The sequence below is a fragment of the Anguilla rostrata genome, chromosome 2 (genome assembly GCF_018555375.3).
Source record: "Anguilla rostrata isolate EN2019 chromosome 2, ASM1855537v3, whole genome shotgun sequence".
NCBI classification, from domain to species: Eukaryota; Metazoa; Chordata; class Actinopteri; order Anguilliformes; family Anguillidae; genus Anguilla; species Anguilla rostrata.
This window is the reverse complement of record NC_057934.1, coordinates 72382671-72403757: the sequence shown is the minus strand read 5'-3', so window position 1 is coordinate 72403757 and position 21087 is coordinate 72382671. Positions and strand designations below refer to the sequence as shown.

The following is a 21087-nucleotide window of genomic DNA, read 5'->3' as shown; positions in this document are numbered from 1 at the left end:
CACTTTTATAGAATATAAAAACACGTTGGTGCTGGGAGAATGGGGGGCTGGAAACGGAAATAAGAAACCATTATAACCCGCTGGTCGTACAGGACTCAATGATACACTGTATAAAAAAGGTAAGCATCCAACAGAAAAATTCTTACACTGTAATAAACCAGAACTGGTAGAATACATATTATTTCAATGTAAAGCATACTGTAAAAAAAACAAAAGTTTATTTGTATCAATGAGGAATGTAAAGCACAGTATATCATTATATTTCAAACAAAATATTTGCTTACATAATCAGCTTTCTGAAGGAAACTAATTAGTTAAAAGAATGTAGTTTGTCTGCCAAATCTACTGCTCCACACTCCAGTCCAGTTGGTGGCGGTAATGCAACAAAAGCTGGTTTGTAAACAATCATTCCTCCACAGAAGTAGACGAAGAAGAAGTAGGAGGGAAAAGAAGAAAAGCAGGAGACCTGGCGTATTGGCGTAGATTAAGCCTGCTCTTCTGAACAGAATGCTGTTCGTTTTACATTTTATGGCTAACACAGATTTTGCGAGCATGTGGGATCCTTCGCTTCCAATAATTTAATTTCGTCCAGTTCAACAAACGAGCGAGTGAATCTGGGTAAGTCCCCAACATTCTGATGCTTTCACTGTAAAGTTAGTTTTGATTACAAACAACAAGATTCAAATCGGGTTGGTTTCCGTTCGCTATAATGTTTGCATGAGATATGTGTTTGCGAATTTGTTCGTTGATTTTATCCTAGAATTGTGCACGTTATTATTGGGATGGCAGGTATGCCGTCGCGCCAAGTTACGCCTTGGCGGGGGTATGCCCCATACCGATACAGCACCGAGTGTTTGGCAATTTTCAGGGTTCCCCACAGAAATAAGCACACAGACACTCGGCCCTTAAAAACATTAAATTCTGTACATTCTGACCCCATTTCAACAGACAGAATTCATAAACAACTTAACATGTCCACACAATAAAGCCTCAAACTAAAGGGATTTTGCGTTTTCTCCTTCTGCATCTTCTCATTCTTATTTTTCCTGCCGCCTATCCCACTAACAACATGACTCCCCATTAGACATTTCACTGACACCAGCCAAATCTTCACCTACACGACCCAGTCAAAAACGCGCATACACACGCAAAATACCCATACATTTTTACTCTGAAACATTTCCATTTTAAATAGCTCGTCCGCCTGTGGCCTAGTGGGCAAGGTTACAGTCCTGGGAACACGGGGTCGTAGGTTCAAGCCCAGCCAGGAACACGTTTCTTTAACCTGCTTCGACCCTCACTAACAACTGTCTACTACTTATCAATTATTGCTTTTGCACCATATCTACCCGCCGTTCACCGTTCAGTTATTAACCGGCTACAATATTGCTAAGCCATATGGATTCAACGCGAGCTCTTCTGTGCTTACTGGCCTGTGTTTTTCTTTAAAACCACCGGCAGGTTTGCTAATGATATTTCACGCATTGCATAGCTATGGCATGGTGCTGCACTAACGAAGTCACAGACTAGTAAACCTCCGGTTTAAGGCTTGAATCCCACCTCACCCTCAGGCAGATAATTTCCTCTTTTACACTAACGTTTTCTTACGCTTATATTTGCTTTACCAAAACTCACTCACGGCCACCCATATGCATTTCATGACGGCAAATGTATTCCTTTTATTAAAAAGTTACACCAGTTCACCACTGTGCCATTTCTACTAGCTATATTTCTTCACTTGGTTACCGTACTAAACCTTATCAGCAAACGCCACATTTCTACATTCATGTTACCTCGCCCTGTTCTTTATCTAGCCACATACAAACAATTACTACGTATGTACGTTCTGCAACTCCGCATTAAAACATTACATTTAAAATCATGATTCACTCATAAATATAACTACTAGCACTGAACACGAGAAACACATCAGTGCAATAGATTTCACACGTTATTTAATCCTCCACTTCAAAAACTAACGTTTAATACAGACTGTTAGAAATACCGTTTGATAAGGAAACTAAGCTCGCCCATGGTCACTTCATTTAGGCTACTTCGCACTATAGTCTGTGATCATGTCAACCTTCACCTACATGCCCACTCTGCTAAAAACATATTGTTTCAACTACGCAATTTATCATTTCGCCTAATTTATCTCACACTGTTGTTATTTTCTCATATGCAAAGCCTGCTGGGACATATGCGTTTGCTCATATTCTCCACTATCAACTTTTCCGGTTCTAGCTTAACAAAACGGCAAAGAGGATTCCTACCTGCAGATAAGCCTATCAAAATGCCTTATAAACGTTACAAAAACTAAAAGTGCATCTTCACGAAATAACAGACAACGGAGCAGGACAGAAGGGTATGCAAGTTGCGACCTAGGCAGCTGTAATTCTACGGGCTTGCTGATTCTTTTGTCAATCAACGCTGGTTGGATGCCCGTTAAATCCGTGAGTAGCCTACATACACTGGCCATATTTCACCTTTTCTGATGCGTTTATACTTACGCCACCGCAGCATTTGTCACAGCCACTGTTTTACATATATAGCAAACCGAAACTGCTAAACGTACACGCTCATCAGACTGTACAAATTCCCACAAGGATAGCCATAATCTACAACCGTTTCTTAAAGGGTCACTTCGCATTTCTCACTCTCGTAATAAAACACTTTGCAAAAAGAAATGATATCTCATAAAAAAACACGTTTTCAACGTACAAAAATTCCAAGTTACACATACAAGACATACACCGTCTATAACTCATTCAGTCAGACTGCCAAAATCCAAACTTTGTGTCAGATCAAAGTGTCAAATATTTCGTATTGCCTCATGGAACACATTGAAATTCATGTAGAAAACTGCTGGTCGGTTTCTACAGGAAGCATATTTCTCCAGAAAACATATGTTTATACTTGCTTCTGAACTGAATTTGAGTAAATGTACAAGTGATTGTATATTTGCAACGTACAATAAATACATGTAAAATACATATTGTACATACATACATAGAGAACTTCTTTATCCCCATGGGGACATTTCCCTCGCAGCATGTTACATTTACATTTACGAACAGACATTTATACCAAGAAACATACAATCATTCACGCAACCGAAAGACTGGGCACCAAAATACATACATACCAATACAAATTGAACATATAGATGCCTATTCAATCAATCTTGACTGTGAGAAAGCCATCCACACATGTTTGGCCTGTCCATGTACTGCACGCTTATATACACACAGGGCCAAGTGACTTGAAAGAATTGAGGAAATATTGGGTAGCATTGCTTTGGAATACATGTTATTAAATTTTGGTGAGGCAAGATAGCCTATATTGTTTGTAGTACCGTAACTTGGCGTCATTTTGATATCAATACTTTTAATGACAGGCCTCGATTTTGGCAGTCTGAATGAATGAGTTATAGACGGTGTATGTCTTGTATGTGTGAGTAACTTGGCATTTTTGCACATTGAAAACGTGTTTTTTATGAGATCATTTCTTTTCCAATTAGAAAGCTTCGTACTGGTAGAGCGTTACTTCTTTGAGATTGCCAGTACCATTAAAAAAGAGTTAAAAATCTTGCCCAATGATTGCCGAATGACAATGGCGTAACCTTGTATGACGGTGCCGGAAATTAATCCATGGGACATGTGGAAATCCCAGAAATATGCTGATTTGGGTGGCATTGCCTGTTATAGTCTTCACAAAATTGAAGTGGTTAGGCTCTAATTACTTTTCAGTTAAGTAGCCAGCCGCATTATGCACGTCTCCGCTTAGCTTGTAAACTAAATGGTGCAATGGAATTCTGATGTGATCTGGCAAAAAAGTAAATACTTGACATCCTGTAACTACAGGAGAATAATACAGCATGGCGAGATTAGGAGTTGATTAGCCTCGCGAGCCAGTCTCTTTTTCACTTGGTTAAACATCCTGGCCGATGTCTTGACGTTCTAGGCATGAACGAAGGAGGCAGCCTTCCTAGGATAGTTGTATTTTACATACCAATCGGAGTGTTTTGGCCAGGCGTGGTCTGAAACATGCACCGGAAACATTACCGGAGCCAAACTTTTTCCACAGACCCGCATCAGTTCACCACTATTTGGGGAAAATGATTGTATTGATTGTAACAGGCAAACAATCAAAACCATTCCTTCTTCTGGCCATTATTCTGTTTTTAGGAGATAATTTGGGTTAGCTTGATAGCTTTGTCCATTTCGGTGTGTTTCAGTCGGCACTTAGATTGCAGCACACACTGAACAGAGGGAGTGTCGGGGGGCGGGGGGGGATGAGGATGAAGGAGAACCGGCACACTGAGACACAGTTCGGTTAAACCATAGGGAGCTGCTTCTGGCTCCCAGCGACAGCCTCCCTTTTTCCCCAGAAAGCACATGCGTTCGTCCAGACTAGGAGTTGATTGATACCGATGTAGCATTTTGTCAGCAATGGGACAAGTACAGCATCAAGACAGGACACATTCACACGTAATGGTAGATCCTTGTAAAAGGGAATGCACTTTTCTCAGTGCTATAAATCTTACTGAAGAATGGATTTCTTCTTGATCTCGAAGTCCTCGATTGAATGTTTAATTGAAAGAGCTTTTTCCATGAGTGGGTAATGCTGAGGCATGCTGCCCTAATGCTGGCTAGTAGCCCAGCAGAGTTAGAGGCTACCCAGTCGTTAGCTGCTTGGTGACTGTGGGCTGATTGGAGCCACTTAGGCGAGCCTGTGGCCACAAGAAGGGCCGCTGTTAGCCACAGACGTACAGTAACTCACCCCGCGCACCTACCCTAGGACATGGCTCTCGATGGCTGCAGCTGATCCTGCTATGGCAGCCGGTGCTCATGGTATGTCCAGATGGTCTAACTGGGGCACTGCACTGGACTGTGATGGTGACTCTTTGCCAGTCCAGGCAGTAACATCTCAAAAAGAAGGTGATGAGATGGGAGCAGGGTGACCTGAGCTGGACCCGGTCAGCCAGCAAACCACAGCACCCCAAAATCTTTAGGATGAACCCCTAGAGCAGCGGCCTCAAAATCCACATCAAGTGTCCAGGGGCATCCAGTGATGGTGCTGGTGTGCACCACTTCCACCATACATCTGATGCAGACCAGTGTTCTGACCACCTTGTGCTATGGCCAGCCCAGCCTTCACATTCTGAGTCACTTCAGAAGGTTTTCTGCCGCTATTCCATAAGATAACAAGAAAAAAGGCAAACATAGAGGCTGTCTGTTAAAATTGTTCTTATGAAATTGACATAAGGTATCAATCAGGGACGATCGAATGGTTTCTCCCAGCTTATAATGCAAGAGTGACCACTGTAGTCAGTCAGGCAGAGTTTAAAGAATGTGTGAGCTGCTTCAGTAGGACCTGTTTTATTAAGGCTACATACCTTCCCTTGTTTCCTTCCAGGAGCTGCACTACTGCACACCTTTGAGTAGCAGTATGATGCAGGCAGGAATCTGTCTGAGACAGGACACTGAGCCAACACTACCAGAGTTCACTGAGGAGCACAGGATGAGACAGAAAGAAGAGGAACTCAGTGGACTGGAGTCTGTCCACATGGCAGAGTCCGAGACAGTGTGTGCTGCACCAGGACTCGACACACTGGAGCCAGAGTGTGTTACAGCACACAGTGGGGTCAGTGATGTACACCACACACACACACCACTGATTAAAACAGAAACTGATCTGGGCTCCACCCACACTGGAGATCTTTTTGAGACTGTGAACATAGACAATAAAGAGCTGCGATATGTAACCCGTCTACAGCCTGACCAAATCAAAACCGAGACTGATGATGGAGGATATCTTAAGACAGAACACAGTGGTGACTTGCTGGATATTAAATGTGTTAATATTAAAACGTGTGAAATGAAGTGTGAATCCAGTGAAAGTATAGTGAGTGATCTCATGAATACTGTGGTAAGTGAAGCTGCAGTTGATCACAAAGACCAGATTGAACCATGGCAATGTGCCGGAGAGTCAGAACCCAACTGTAAAAAAGAAATTAATGATGTGCCTACCAAATATGTGGATGTAAATCATCACTGTGAAATGATCACTGAAAGTAGTCAAACCAGAATAGTCCAGAAGATTACAAACAATACCAACAAACATAATTTCCAGGGAATGGATGTGATAAATGAACACACAAATAATTCAAGTAAAAACCAAATCCTATCGAATTTCCGTCAAAAAAATATAATTTGTAGAAATAATGGTGCAACTAATACTGGTGAAAAGCATTTCAAATGTTCTCAGTGTGAGAAGTGTTTTATTACCAAATCTGGTTTAAAAACACACCTGACAGTTCATACAGGTGTTAAGCCCAACAAATGTTCTCAGTGTGGGAAGTGCTTTTCCACTATATCTAATTTAAATAGACACCTGAGAATTCATACAAGTGAAAAGCCCTACACATGTTCTCAGTGTGGGAAGTGCTTTGCCACAATATCTAATTTAAGTGCCCACCAGAGAATTCATACAGGTGATGAGCCCTACAAATGTACTCAGTGTGAGAAGTGTTTTAATTCCAAGTCTGGTTTAAAAATACACCTGACAATTCATACAGGGGTAAAGCCCTACAAATGTTCTCAGTGTGAGAAGTGTTTTTTCTCAACATCTAATTTAAAGGTCCACCAGAGAATTCATACAAGTGATGAGCCCTACAAATGTTCTCATTGTGGGAAGTGTCTTTCCTCCATATATTCTTTAAATAACCACCTGAAAATTCATACAGGTGAAAAACCCTACAAATGTTCTCAGTGTGTGAAGTGCTTTTCCACAATATCTCATTTCAATTCCCACCAGCGAATTCATACAGGTGAAAAGCCCTACAAATGTTCTCAGTGTGTGAAGTGCTTTTCCTCAATATCGCAGTTCAATTCCCACCAGCAAATTCATACAGGTGAAAAGCTTTTCAAATGTTCTCAGTGTGAGAAGTCTTATATTACCAAATCTGGTTTAAAAACGCACCTGTCAGTTCATACAGGTGTTAAGCCCAACAAATGTTCTCAGTGTGGGAAGTGCTTTAATTACAAATCTGGTTTAAATAAACACCTGAGAGTTCATACTAGTGAAAAGCCCTACAAATGTTCTCAGTGTGGAAAGTGCTTTGCCACGATATCTAATTTAAATGCCCACCAGAGAATTCATACAGGTGATGTGCCCTACAAATGTTCTCAGTGTGAGAAGTGTTTTAATTCCATGTCTGGTTTAAAAACACACCTGACAATTCATACAGGTGAAAAGCCCTACAAATGTTCTCAATGTGAGAAGGGTTTTTCCTCAACATCTAATTTAAAGGTCCACCAGAGAATTCATACAAGTGACGAGCCCTACAAATGTTCTCATTGTGGGAAGTGTCTTTCCTCCATATATACTTTAAATAGCCACCTGAAAATTCATACAGGTGAAAAGCCCTACAAATGTTCTCAGTGTGTGAAGTGCTTTTCCTCAATCTCTCATTTAAATTCCCACAAGCGAATTCATACAGGTGAAAAGCCCTACAAATGTCCTCAGTGTGGGAAGTGCTTTAATTACACATCTGGTTTAAATAGACACCTGAGAATTCATACAGGTGTAAAGCCCTACAAATGTTCTCAGTGTGGGAAGTGCTTTGGCTCAATATCTAATTTAAATGCCCACCTGATAATTCATACAGGTGATGAGCCCTACAAATGTACTCAGTGTGAGAAGTGTTTTTATACCAAATCTGGTTTAAAAACACACCTGACAGTTCATGCAGGTGACAAGCCCCACAAGTGTTCTCAGTGTGGGAAGTGCTTTAATTCCAAATCTAGTTTCAATAGACACCTGAGAATTCATACAGGTGAAAAGCCCTACCAATGTTCTCAGTGTGGGAAGTGCTTTTCCACAATATCTCATTTCTATTGCCACAAGCGAATTCATACAGGTGAAAAGCCCTACCAATGTTCTCAGTGTGGGAAGTGCTTTCATTCCAAATCTACTTTCAATAGACACCTGAGAATTCATACAGGTGAAAAGCCCTACCAATGTTCTCAGTGTGGGAAGTGCTTTACTTCCAAATCTAGTTTCAATAGACACCTGATAATTCATACAGGTGATGAGCCGTACAAATGTATTGAGTGTGGGAAGGGTTTTAGTACAAAATATCATTTAAAGACCCACCAGATAATTCATACAGGTGAAAAACCCTACAAATGTTCTCAGTGCAGGAAGTGCTTTAATTCCAAATCTAGTTTCAATAGACACCTGAGAATTCATACAGGAGACAAGCCATACAAATGTAGTGAGTGTGGGAAGGGTTTTAGTACAAAATATCATTTAAAGACCCACCAGATAATTCATACAGGTGAAAAGCCATACAAATGTTCTCAGTGTGGGAAGTGTTTTTCCCAAATATGTAATTTACATATCCACCTGAAAATACATGCTAGGATAGGCTCCAGCACCCCCTGCGGCCCTCCTCAGGATTAGCGGGTATAGATAATGGATGGATGGATTAAAAGCCCTACAAATGTACAGAGTGTGGGAAGTGTTTTTTCCCCAAAGACATTCTTTAAATTTCCACAAGATGATTTATACAGGTGAAAAACCCTTCAAATGAATTCAGTGTGGCAGGTGTTTTAAATTACCTTAACCGGATTCATTCAGATGAAAAGCCTTATAGTGGTATTTTGTGTGTGAAGTGCTTTTCCAGAACAAGCTTTTTAAAATGCATGAAGTTAATTCATACATGTGAAAAGCCATGAACATGTATTCAGTGAGGGAACTGATTTTTCTTTAACATGTGCTTTGCATCCCTACAGCATGATGTTGCAGGTGAATAGGCCCGCAATTAGCGCAGTCAGTGTGGGAAATGTTTTAATGCAAAATATAATTCGGAGACTTCACACAGATGAACAGCCCTGTAAGTGTACATAGAGCAGAAAACATAACTGAACTTTCTGCCAGAGAATTCATACAGGTGTAATTCCCTACAAACATTTTTTAGTGTGGGAAGTGTTTTTGACAACACAAGCTTTAACATGCCACAAGGTCTATATACAGGTAAAATGCCCAATGTAAAAAAATAAAAAGAAAAAATAATAATGATTTTTTTTTTTTTTTTTTTATATATCAACATTGGCTGCTAATTTTTTATTTTTATTTTTTTTTAACAAATTTCTTTACAAATTTGTAAAATAATATTTGTTTACACATGCATATGGGTTTTTCCACTAATGTTTTCTCTTATTATTATGAACCTTTATAATTTCAGGCCACATTATTTAATTGAATCTAGCCTATATATAAAAATTTCCGGAAGTTAAATTATTCTGGTGAGAAACCACACAGCTTTTATACAAGCTGGTGGGACTTTTCCACAGAGCCTTGTTCTCAACGCGCCACAATAGGGTACTGACTCCTCAAATAAACTTTCAAATTTAGGATTTTTACCAGTAAGTTTTCAAGTGGAACTTTGCACTTGTAATTAATTCTTTTTGTGACCTGCCTTCTGTAACAAACCTTTCCTGCTGTATAGTCGCACAGTATATCATTGCCCTGTGATTTTCCTTGGTGATTGTATTTTTGAGAGGCATTTGAAACCACAATAGCTGAGGCAAACTGGAATCCCATTTTCTTTAATAACAAGTGTTTCACCTTTTTATTTTTTAGAAAAAGTAATTTCCCTTGGAGTCCAATTGTTGATATATTGTGATGATGAAACTGACACCAGTGTACCTTGTTTGAACGACACAATGTGAAAACTCTTTGCATATACTGCTGTAAGAAACATGGTTGTGTGTCTTGCCAACATATATCATAAAACATACTTAACGGTATTGGCTTTTTTTTTTTTTAATTTTTTTTTTACTGCCAATGTAGAGGCTGTAATGTGTTAATGAATTTAGTTTTAGTTCCTGCTGTGCATTCCTGAACACTTACTGTATATGAATTGTGTATGAAATAAATTTACATTGTGAATGTAAGCATACCATGTTATGTAAATTTCTGTATGAATTGTCTCTTTATCTAGCCTGTACGGGTCATTGCTTTCTGCTTTACCACCCCTGTTTGTAAATGTCGTTTAATTCCTGCTTTACATTCCTCCTGTCAGCAAGGTGAGGATTAATTGAAATGTTTAATTTTCTGACCCCAGCATTTTTAACTGTTAAAACCTTGTTTGCCGCGTGGCACTCTGAATACCAAACACAAGTGCATCAACCGTTAAAACACCTCACTTACCCAACATGTAAAATATATTTGTTTGACTTAATTTGGTAATTATTTTCAAAGATAATTATCAATTAAATCGTCCAATTATTTGATAGGCAGAGCAAACTGTTTGGATCAACCTTTATCGAATAGTACAACTAACAACAAGCTGAAAATTAAGAACAAATACTCACATCTAATCTAAAGATGAGGTTCAACAACTTTAAAACAATTAACAAAGGTTACAGACATGGACAGTCACATAATTTAATGAGAGAAGATACCAAACCACAGCTTTTGTCCCAAAGTGGGATGACATAGCTCAGGTGGTAAAAGTGGTTGTCTGGCAGTCGAAGGGTTTCCGGTTTGATCCCCCGCCTGGGCGTGTTGAAGTGTCCCTGAGCCAGATACCTAATCCCTAACTGCTCCCAATGAGCTGACTGGTACCTTGCATGCCTTGCAGCCTTTTACCGTTGGTCTGTGAGTGTGAGTGTGTGTGTGACTGGGTGAATGAGAGACAAATTGTAAAGCGCTTTGGATAAAAGCGCTATATAAATGCAGTCCATAAAGTAATCCAAAATGCAGAAATCAAAAGACAGCAGAATAGTCTAAAAGAATCAGAGATGAAATGTAGAATGGCAGACCTAGATACAGGACTCAGATGCCCACTTCCAACTGTTACAAAACTTGCTCTTTCCAAGTTGTCCAAAACTAACACTAAAACTAAAACAAAGCAGCATATTTTAACTGGTGAAAAAGAGGAGAGTGCAGGGGCATGGACTTCCTCTCTGACACACACACACAAATTCACCCTCAGATAGTAAGCCCCAGTTCCTGCTCTGTCTTTTTTCCAGGCTTTGCTGAGCTAAGTCATCTAACCCTCTAGCACCATCATCATTTCCACTATGCTCCCCACACCCTCATTATTGCTAATCCCTCACCAGCCCCTCCAGCCCAAAACACGTCCTTCACCTGAACCCTCCAGCCAACACCAGTCAATAGGAGATTTGCAACTGAGGGGGTACTGGATTTTATAGAGGAGGAGGCAGAAAAAGACAAGAAACACCACTAAAAGAAGATGCAACCAATAGACTAATATTTTTAATTGTTTGAGAAAATGGTGGTGAAACTGTCATTTTGGTTTGGTTTCATGTATTTCAGTTATGATTTCCAGGAGTCTCCCATCAGCCTGGGGCATTATGGTGAGGAACCTGGAGATCTTCATCAGGGTTGATGTTAGGGTTGATCAGGTTCAATGACATCACTGGTCTTGAGGCACAGCTTGTCATAAATCTTCGAAACATCATTTTCCAATTTCAACTTTAATATACCCCAGAGTGGTTATTTGAACACTCTTTTAAACTATTTCTGCTTCTAGTTTTATGAGTATGTAATATTGTGCTTGATATCTTGATGTGTATTTTGGGAAAGGAATACAAATTACTGGCTTATGGGAAACAATGGCCATGTAATTAATACTGTTCTACCATCAAAAGCTTTGGCCGATACTAGAACTGTATAAATTCCGATTGATGCAGAATAGCCTAAACCTGGTTGAGAGCAATATATCAAATGGTAACTTTGTGTGGTTGTTATGGTTTGTGTATGACTGACAGGGCAAAGCTGCCCTGAGCACAATAACCTTCCCAGATAGCCAGTGACTCCAGACTGGATCTGTGCCAATTCTGGCCATAGCATTGCTGGGCTGGACTTGGCAGATCACGATCACTATCATCTCTACCAATGCTAACATTATGACTGCACAAATCACAATTTCCTCATAAAATACAAGGTGATTGCAATAAGGTTGCTTAAGGTCTGTGGTAAATGCTGAAACCGATGATCACATGACATGAAGGGTAGCAGGTCTGCAGTAGCCACAAAAGCTCATCTAAGTCTGCTGAAGACTGGAAAGGGCATCCCACAGTTTAGCTCTGTCTTTACTGTATACCCTCCCACTTGATTAGGACTTCATGTAGAGTGACACTCGTTTTGGGATTAAGCCTGAGACTTTGTTGTACGTTTACACCCACAGCCTCATGTGTGGGTGGTTTTGATATTACATAAATAATGGATTTGTCATTTATGGAAAAGATAAAATGTATAAAAATGGAACATTCAACCAATATCCAATATCTTTAGTATAAGTTAGGTCAGAATAGTTTTCACTGTGTGAACTGAACTGTGTTGCTAGAAATAGCTGTACGAAATGAGTATTGTCCCTTATTGAACCTGTGTTTCGTAGTTGTCCATGTCCATACGTGGCTTTGGATAAAAGCGTCTGCTAAATAAATGTAATATAATGTAATATAATGACAATGTTTTCCGATTCCGTAGTAGCAAATGAGCAGATATATTTATAATTTTGCCATCAAAATCTGCCATGCTATCATGGCAGTCAAAGAGGGCCATCCTTTGAATTGTACAAGGTCCGACCATTAGGTGGAGAATTTTTCCACCAGGGGGAATGTTTGAAAATATAATTTATTTTATTTAGAAATTTGATCTAGATCATTTCCCTCTATACCAACAGTGGCCCATGTTGGTATAGAGGGAAATTAAGAAGTATATATACTGACCAAACAGACTCTAAGACTTCAAAACATTTACCTACAAGACTTACATAGTAAAGCTTAGGTCAAGGTTTATATTAAATTTCACATGGTGAAAATCTGGAAAGAACACTGGGACAACAGGGAAACAGGTAGACGTGTATAGAATAGAAGAACACGTTGGTGCTGGGAGAATGGGGAGCTGGAATCGGAAATAAGAAACCATTATAACCCGCTGGTCATACAGGACTCAATGATACACTGTATAAAAAAGGTAAGCATCCAACAGAAAAATTCTTACACTGTAATAAACCAGAACTGGTAGAATACATATTATTTCAATGAAAAGTAAAAAAACAGTAAAAAAACAAAAGTTTATTTGTATCATTGAGGAATGTAAAGCACAGTATATCATTATATTTCAAACAAAATATTTGCTTACATAATCAGCTTTCTGAAGGAAACTAATTAGTTAAAAGAATGTAGTTTGTCTGCCAAATCTACTGCTCCACACTCCAGTCCAGGTGGTGGCGGTAATGCAACAAAAGCTGGTCTGTATCCCATCATTCCTCCACAGAAGTAGACGAAGAAGAAGTAGGAGAGAAAAGAAGAAAAGCAGGAGACCTGCCTTATTTCCGTAGATTAAGCCTGCTCTTCTGAACAGAATGCTGTTCGTTTTACATTTTATGGCTAACAGATTTTGCGAGCACGTTCGATCCTTCGCTTCCCAGAGTTTAATTTCGTCCAGTTTAACAAACGAGCGAGTGAATCTGGGTAAGTCCCCAACATTCTGATGCTTTCACTGTTCAGTTAGTTTTGTTTACAAGCAACAGGCTTCAAATCGGGTTGGTTTTCATTCGCTAATGTTTGCATGAGATATGTGTTTGCGAGTTTGTTCGTTGATTTTATGCTAGAATTGTGCACGTTATTTTATTATTTATTTTCCCATTAGAAAGCTTCGTACTGGTACAGCGTTACTTCTTTATGAGATTGCCAGTACCATTACAAAGAGTTAAAAATCTCGCCCAATGATGTGCACGACAATGTCGTAACCTTGTATGACGCTGCCGGAAATTTATCTGTGGGGAACGTGGAAATCCCAGAAATAAGCCTATTGGGTGGCATTGCCTGTTACAGTCTTCACTACAAAATTGAGGTGGTTAGGCTCTAATTACTTTTCAGTTAAGTAGCCAGCCGCATTATGCGCGTCCCCACCTATGCTTGTAAACTAAATGGTGCAATGGAATTCTGATGTGATCTGGCAAAAAAGTAAATACTTGACATCCTATAACTACAGGAGAATAATACAGCATGGCGAGATTAGGAGTTGATTAGCCTCGCGAGCCAGTCTCTTTTTCACTTGGTTAAACGTCCTGGCCGATGTCTTGACGTTCTAGGCATGAACGAAGGAGGCAGCCTTCCTAGGATAGTTGTATTTTACATACCAATCGGAGTGTTTTGGCCAGGCGTGGTCTGAAACATGCACCGGAAAACATTACCGGAGCCAAACCTTTTCCATAGACCCGCGTCAGTTCGCCACTATTTGTGGTAAATGATTGTTTGCCTGTTATAACCAATACAATCAAAACCTGTGCTTCTTCTGGCCATTTTTCTGGGTATTTATTTGATAGCTGACTGCATACCGTAGGCCACCCTTGAAAAATTAAACTTTTGCCAAATCCTGTAGGCAAGCAAGCGAGTACATCTCTGTTCGATAACAGCGAATCCAAACATACGCACTGAAGGTCCTTCAACGAAGTCACGCTATGTATTTGGCAAGTCTTTGATATAACAGAATTAAAATCTTTTTCGAATTTGTCCATTATTCTGGTTTTAGGAGATAATTTGGGTTAGGTCGATAGCTTTTTCCGTTTCTCTGGTGTCTTTCAGTCGGGACTTAAGCCGCGTTTACACCGCAGGAACTATACCCCGGAACTAGGAACATTTTGAGGAACTTTAGATTGCAGCACACACGGAACAGAGGGAGTGGGGGTGGGGCTCCCACCGACAGAGACTCCTCTCTTTTGCCCCAGAAAGTACATGCGTTCGTCCAGACTAGGAGTTGATTGATACCGATTTAGCATTTTGTCAGCAATTACATTACAGGCATTTGGCAGATGCTCTTATCCAGAGCGACGTACAGCAAAGTGTATAACCATAACCAGGAACAAGTATGACGAAACCCCTAGAGAGAAGTACCGGTCCAAGTGCAGGGAACAACCGCATAGTTCAACTTTGACCCTGAAGGTTAAACTGATTAACACTAACAACGAGAACGGCAACAACGCAGTCTATGGAAAAAATACAAGTAGTAGTTAAGACAGTTAATGCACCTAAGTCACCTACGAAACAGCAGCCTAGTTACAACCCTAAGCTTACAGTCATTGGGACAAGGGGACAAGTACTGCATCAAGACAGGACACATTCACACATAATGGTAGATCCTTGTAAAAGGGTACTTTCTCAATGCTGTAAATCATACTGAAGAATGGATTTCTTCTTGATCTCTAAGTCCTTGATTGAATGTTTAATTGAAAGAGCTTTTTCCATGAGTGGGTAATGCTGCATGAACCAGCAGCTGCTCTCAGGCTCGCTGCCCTAATGCTGGCTAGCAGCCCAGCAGAGTTAGAGGCTGCCCAGCCATTAGCTGCTTGGTGACTGTGGGCTGACTGGAGCCACTTAGGCGAGCCTGTGGCCACAGGTAGCCAGGGTGTGCGAACCCTCCCCCTGTACAGAAGGGCCGCTGTTAGCCACAGACGTACAGTAACTCACCCCGCGCACCTACCCTAGGACATGGCTCTCGATGGCTGCAGCTGATTTTGTTATGGCAGCCAGTGCTCATGGTATGTCCAGATGGTCTAACTGGGGCAGTGCACTGGACAGTGATGGGTGACTCCTTGCCAGTCCAGGCAGCAACATCTCAAAAAGAAATGGGGGTGGTTAAATGGGAGCAGGGTAACCTGAGCTGGACCTGGTCAGCCAGCAAACGACAGCACCCCAAAATCTTTAGGATGAACCCCTAGAGCAGCGGCCTCAAAATCCACATCAAGTGTCCAGGGGCATCCAGTGATGCTGCTAGTGTACACCAATTCCACCATAAATCTGATGCAGACCAGTGTTCTGACCACCTTGTGCTATGGCCAGCCCAGTCTTCACATTCTGAGTCACTTCAGAAGGTTTTCTGCCACTATTCCATAAGATAACAAGAAAAAAGGCAAACATAGAGGCTGTTTGTTTAAATTGTTCTTATGAAATTGACATAAGGTATCAATCAGGGACGATCGAATGGTTTCTCCCAGCTTGTAATGCAAGAGTGTCCACTGTAGTCAGTCAGGCAGAATTTAAAGAATGTGTGAGCTGCTTCAGTAGGACCTGTTTTATTAAGGCTACATACCTTCCCTTGTTTCCTTCCAGGAGCTGCACTTCTGCACACCTTTGAGTAGCAGTATGATGCAGGCAGAAATCTGTCTGAGACAGGACACTGTGACAACACTACCAGAGTTCACTGAGGAGCACAGGATGAGACAGAAAGAAGAGGAACTCAGTGGACTGGAGTCTGTCCACATGGCAGAGTCAGAGACAGTGTGTGCTGCACCAGGACTCGATACACTGGAGCCAGAGTGTGTTACAGCACACTGTGGGGTCAGTGATGTACACCACACACACACACCACTGATTAAAACAGAAACTGATCTGGGCTCCACCCACACTGGAGATCTTTTTGAGACTGTGAACATAGACAATAAAGAGCTGCGATATGTAACCCGTCTGCAGCCTAACCAAATCAAAACCGAGACTGATGATGGAGGATATCTTAAGACAGAACACATTGGTGGCTTGCTTGATATTAAATGTGTTAATATTAAAACGTGTGAAATGAAGTGTGAATCCAGTGAAAGTATAGTGAGTGATCTGATGAATACTGTGGTAAGTGAAGCTGCAGTTGATCACAAAGACCAGATTGAACCATGGCAATGTGCCGGAGAGTCAGAACCCAACTGTAAAAAAGAAATTAATGATGTGCCTACCAAATATGTGGATGTAAATCATCACTGTGAAATGATCACTGAAAGTGGTCACACCAGAATTGTCCAGAAGATTACAAACAATACCAACAAACATAATGATTTCCAGGGAATGGATGTGATAACTGAACACAAGATAAATAATTCAAGTAAAAACCAAAGCCTTTTGAATTTCTGTAAAAAAAATATAATTTGTAGAAATAATGGTGCAACTAATACTGGTGAAAAGCATTACAAATGTCCTCAGTGTGAGAAGTGTTTTTCCTCAACATCTAATTTAAATGTCCATAAGAGAATTCATACAGGTGAAAAGCCCTACAAATGTTCTCAGTGTGGGAAGTGCTTTTCCACAATATCTCATTTCAATTCCCACCAGCGAATTCATACAGGTGAAAAGCGTTACAAATGTTCTCAGTGTGAGAAGTGCTTTAATTCCAAATCTGGTTTAAAAACACACCTGACAATTCATACAGGTGAAAAGCCCTACAAATGTTCTCAGTGTGGGAAGTGTTTTTCCTCAACATCTAATTTAAATGTCCATAAGAGAATTCATACAAGTGACGAGCCCTACAAATGTTCTCATTGTGGGAAGTGTCTTTCCTCCATATATACTTTAAATAGCCACCTGAAAATTCATACAGGTGAAAAGCCCTACAAATGTTCTCAGTGTGGGAAGTGTTTTTCCTCAAAATCTAATTTAAATTCCCACCAGCGAATTCATACAGATGAAAAGCGTTACAAATGTTCTCAGTGTGAGAAGTGCTTTAATTCCAAATCTGGTTTAAAAACACACCTGACAATTCATACAGGTGAAAAGCCCTACAAATGTTCTCAGTGTGGGAAGTGCTTTAATTCCAAATCTGGTTTAAATAGACACCTGAGAATTCATACAAGTGAAAAGCCCTACAAATGTTCTCAGTGTGGGAAGTGCTTTGCCACTATATCTAATTTAAATGCCCACCAGAGAATTCATACAGGTGATGAGCCCTACAAATGTTCTCAGTGTGGGAAGTGTTTTAATACCAAGTCTGGTTTAAAAACACACCTGACAATTCATACTGGTGAAAAGCCCTACAAATGTTCTCAGTGTGGGAAGTGTTTTTCCTCAACGTCTAATTTAAATGTCCACCAGAGATATCATACAAGTGATGAGCCCTACAAATGTTCTCATTGTGGGAAGTGTCTTTCCTCCATATATACTTTAAATAGCCACCTGAAAATTCATACAGGTGAAAAGCCCTACAAATGTTCTCAGTGTAGGAAGTGCTTTTCCACAATATCTCATTTCAATTCCCACCAGCGAATTCATACAGGTGAAAAGTGTTACAAATGTTCTCAGTGTGCGAAGTGCTTTAATTATAAATCTGGTTTAAATAGACACCTGAGAATTCATACAGGTGAAAAGCCCTACAAATGTTCTCAGTGTGGAAAGTGCTTTGGCAGAATATCTAATTTAAATGCCCACCTGATAATTCATACAGGTAATGAGCCCTTCAAATGTTCTCAGTGTGGGAAGTGTTTTAATACCAAATCTGGTTTAAAAACACACCTGACAAGTCATACAGGTGAAAAGCCCTACAAGTGTTCTCAGTGCGGGAAGTGCTTTACATCCAAATCTAGTTTCAATAGACACCTGAGAATTCATACAGGAGAAAAACCCTACGAATGTTCTCAGTGTGGGAAGTGCTTTAATTCCAAATCTAATTTAAATATCCACAAGAGGATTCATACAGGGGAAAAGCCATACAGGTGTAGTGAGTGTGGGAAGTCTTTTAATACAAAATATCATTTAAAGACACACAAGATAATTCATTCAGGTGAAAGGCCCTTCAAATGTAGTGAGTGCGAACAGTGTTTTAATACCAAATATCGTTTCAATCAACACAAGACATTTCATACAGGTAAAAAGTCCTACGGAGTGTAGGAAGTGTTTTTCCCAAATAAATTATTGAAATTGCCACAAGGTGATTCATACAAGTGACAATCCCTTCAAATGAATTCAGTATGGCAGGTGTTTTAAATTACCTTAACTGGATTCATTCAGGGGAAAAGCCTTATAGTGGTATTTTGTGTGGGAAGTGCTTTTCCAGAACAAGCTTTTTAAAATGCATGAAGTTAATTCATACAAGTGAAAAGCCACGAACATGTATTCAGTGAGGGAACTGATTTTTCTTTAACATGTGCTTTGCATCGCTACAACATGATGTTGCATGTGAATAGGCCCGCAATTAGTGCGGTCAGTGTGGGAAATGTTTTAATGCAAAATATAATTCAGAGACTTCACACAGATGAACAGCCCTGTACGTGTACATAGAGCAGAAAACATAACTGAACTTTCTGCTGGAGAATTCATACAGGTGAAATTCCCTACAAACATTTTTTAGTGTGGGAAGTGTTTTTGACAACACATGCTTTAACTTGCCAAGGTCTATATACAGGTAAAATGCCCAATGTTAAAAAAAAAAAAAAAAGGCATTTTTTTCAGTATCAACAATAAATGCTACTTTTTTAATTTATTTTTTATTTTTTACAAATTTTTATTTCTTCACACATGCAAATGTTTTCTTTTCGTATTATGAACCTTTATAATTTCAGGCCACATTATTTAATTGAATCTAGCCTATATATAAAAATTTCCAGAAGTTAAATTGTTCTGGTGAAAAACCACAGTTTTTATACAAGCTGAAGGGACTTTTCCACAGAGCCTTCTTCTCAAAGTGCCACTATAGGGTATTGACTCCTCAAATAAACTTTCAAATTTAGGATTTTTACCAGTAAGTTTTCAGGTGGAATTTTGCACTTGTAATTAATTCTTTTTGTGACCTGCCTTCTGTAACAAACCTTTCCTGCTGTATAGTCGCACAGTATATCATTGCCCTGTGGTTTTCCTTGGTGATTGTATTTTTGAGAGGCATTTGAAATACAGCACAATAGCTGGGGCAAACTGGAATCCCATTTTCTTTAATAACGAGTGTTTCACCATTTCTTTTTTTAGAAAAAGTAATTTCCCTTGGAGTCCAATTGCTGATATATTGTGACGATGAAACTGACTCCAGTGTACCTTTTTTGAAAGACACAATGCGAAAACTCTTTGTATATACTGCTGTAAGAAACATGGTTGTGTGTCTTGCCAACATGTATCATAAAACGAACTTAACGGTATTGGCTTTCTCAGTTGTTTTACTGCCAATGTAGAGGCTGTAATGTGTTAATGAATTTAGTTTCAATTCCTGCTGTGCATTCCTGAACACTTCACCCTATATGAATTGTGTATGAAATAAATTTACTTTGCTTCCTGCTTTACCACCCCTGTTTGTAAATGTAGTTTAATTCCTGCTTTACATTCCTCCTGTCAGCAAGGTGAGGATTAATTGAAATATGTTTAATTTTCTGAGCATTTTTAACTGTTAAAACCTTGTTTGATGTGTGGCACTCTGAATACCAAACACAAGTGCATCAACCGTTAAAACACCTCACTTACCCAACATGTAAAAAATATTTATTTGATTTAATTTGGTAATTATTTTCAAAGATAATTATCAGTTAAATCGTCCAATTATTTTATAGGCAGAGCAAACTGTTTGGATCAACCTTTATCGAATAGTACAACTCACAACCAGATGAAAATTAAGAAGTTTAAGTGACAAAAAATACTCACGTCTAATCTAAAGATGAGGTTCAACTACTTTAAAACAATTAGCAAAGGTTACAGACATGGACAGTCACATAATTTAATGAGAGAAAATACCAAACCACAGCTTTTTTCCCAAAGTGGGGCGACATAGCTCAGGTGGTAAAAGCGGTTGTCTGGCAGTCGGAGGGTTGCTGGTTTGATCCCCCGCCCTGGGTGTGTCGAAGTGTCCCTGAGCCAGATACCTAACCCCTAACTGCTCCCAACGAGCTGATTGGTACCTTGCATGCCTTGCAGCCTTGCAGCCTTTCATCGTTGGTCTGTGAGTGTGAGTGTGAGTGTTTGTGTGAATGGGTGAATGAGAGACATAAATTGTAAAGCACTTTGGATAAAAGCGCTATATTAATGCAGTCCATAAAGTAATCCAAAATGCAGAAATCAAAAGACAGCAGAATAGTCCAAAAGAATCAGAGATGAAATGTAGAATTTCAACCCCTGCACCCTCATGTTCCGCAACCCCTGCACCCTCATGTTCCACAACCCCTACACCCTCATGTTACTCAGCCCTTGCACCATCATATTCCACTAGCTCCCCAGCCCGTTAATTGCTAATCCCTCACCAGCCCCTCCAGCCCAAAACACGTCCTTCACCTGAACCCTCCAGCCAACACCAGTCAATAGGAGATTT

The 21087-nt window shown here is 39.9% G+C and overlaps 3 protein-coding genes across 7 annotated transcripts in view; 2 read left to right on the top strand and 1 right to left on the bottom strand.

The window, feature by feature from the left end:
* The window catches only part of LOC135249381 (zinc finger protein 345-like), a 151842-nt gene that overhangs the window by 100488 nt on the left and 30267 nt on the right, over window positions 1–21087 (bottom strand). The gene's annotated exons all lie outside the window — the stretch shown is intronic.
* On the top strand, window positions 392–20076 carry LOC135249371 (zinc finger protein 345-like). 5 transcript variants are annotated; one of them, XM_064324935.1, is made up of 3 exons: window positions 392–618; window positions 5419–8199; window positions 8370–10129. In XM_064324935.1, the coding sequence occupies exons 2-3, from the start codon at window positions 5452–5454 to the stop codon at window positions 8397–8399; spliced, it is 2778 nt and encodes a 925-aa protein (XP_064181005.1). In that variant the 5' UTR covers window positions 392–618; window positions 5419–5451; the 3' UTR covers window positions 8400–10129. The 5 variants fall into 5 exon arrangements, with proteins under 5 accessions (XP_064181005.1, XP_064181006.1, XP_064181008.1 ...); XM_064324936.1 differs by having other exon boundaries at window positions 393–618; window positions 5419–7924; window positions 8345–10129; XM_064324939.1 differs by lacking the exons at window positions 392–618; window positions 5419–8199; window positions 8370–10129 and adding exons at window positions 13380–13517; window positions 16158–16989; window positions 17158–20076.
* The window catches only part of LOC135249375 (zinc finger protein 271-like), a 70627-nt gene continuing 62976 nt past the window's right edge, over window positions 13437–21087 (top strand). Inside the window, exon 1 of the mRNA XM_064324945.1 lies at window positions 13437–13517. The gene's annotated coding sequence lies outside the window, so the exon portion shown is untranslated. The remainder of the gene's footprint in view (window positions 13518–21087) is intronic.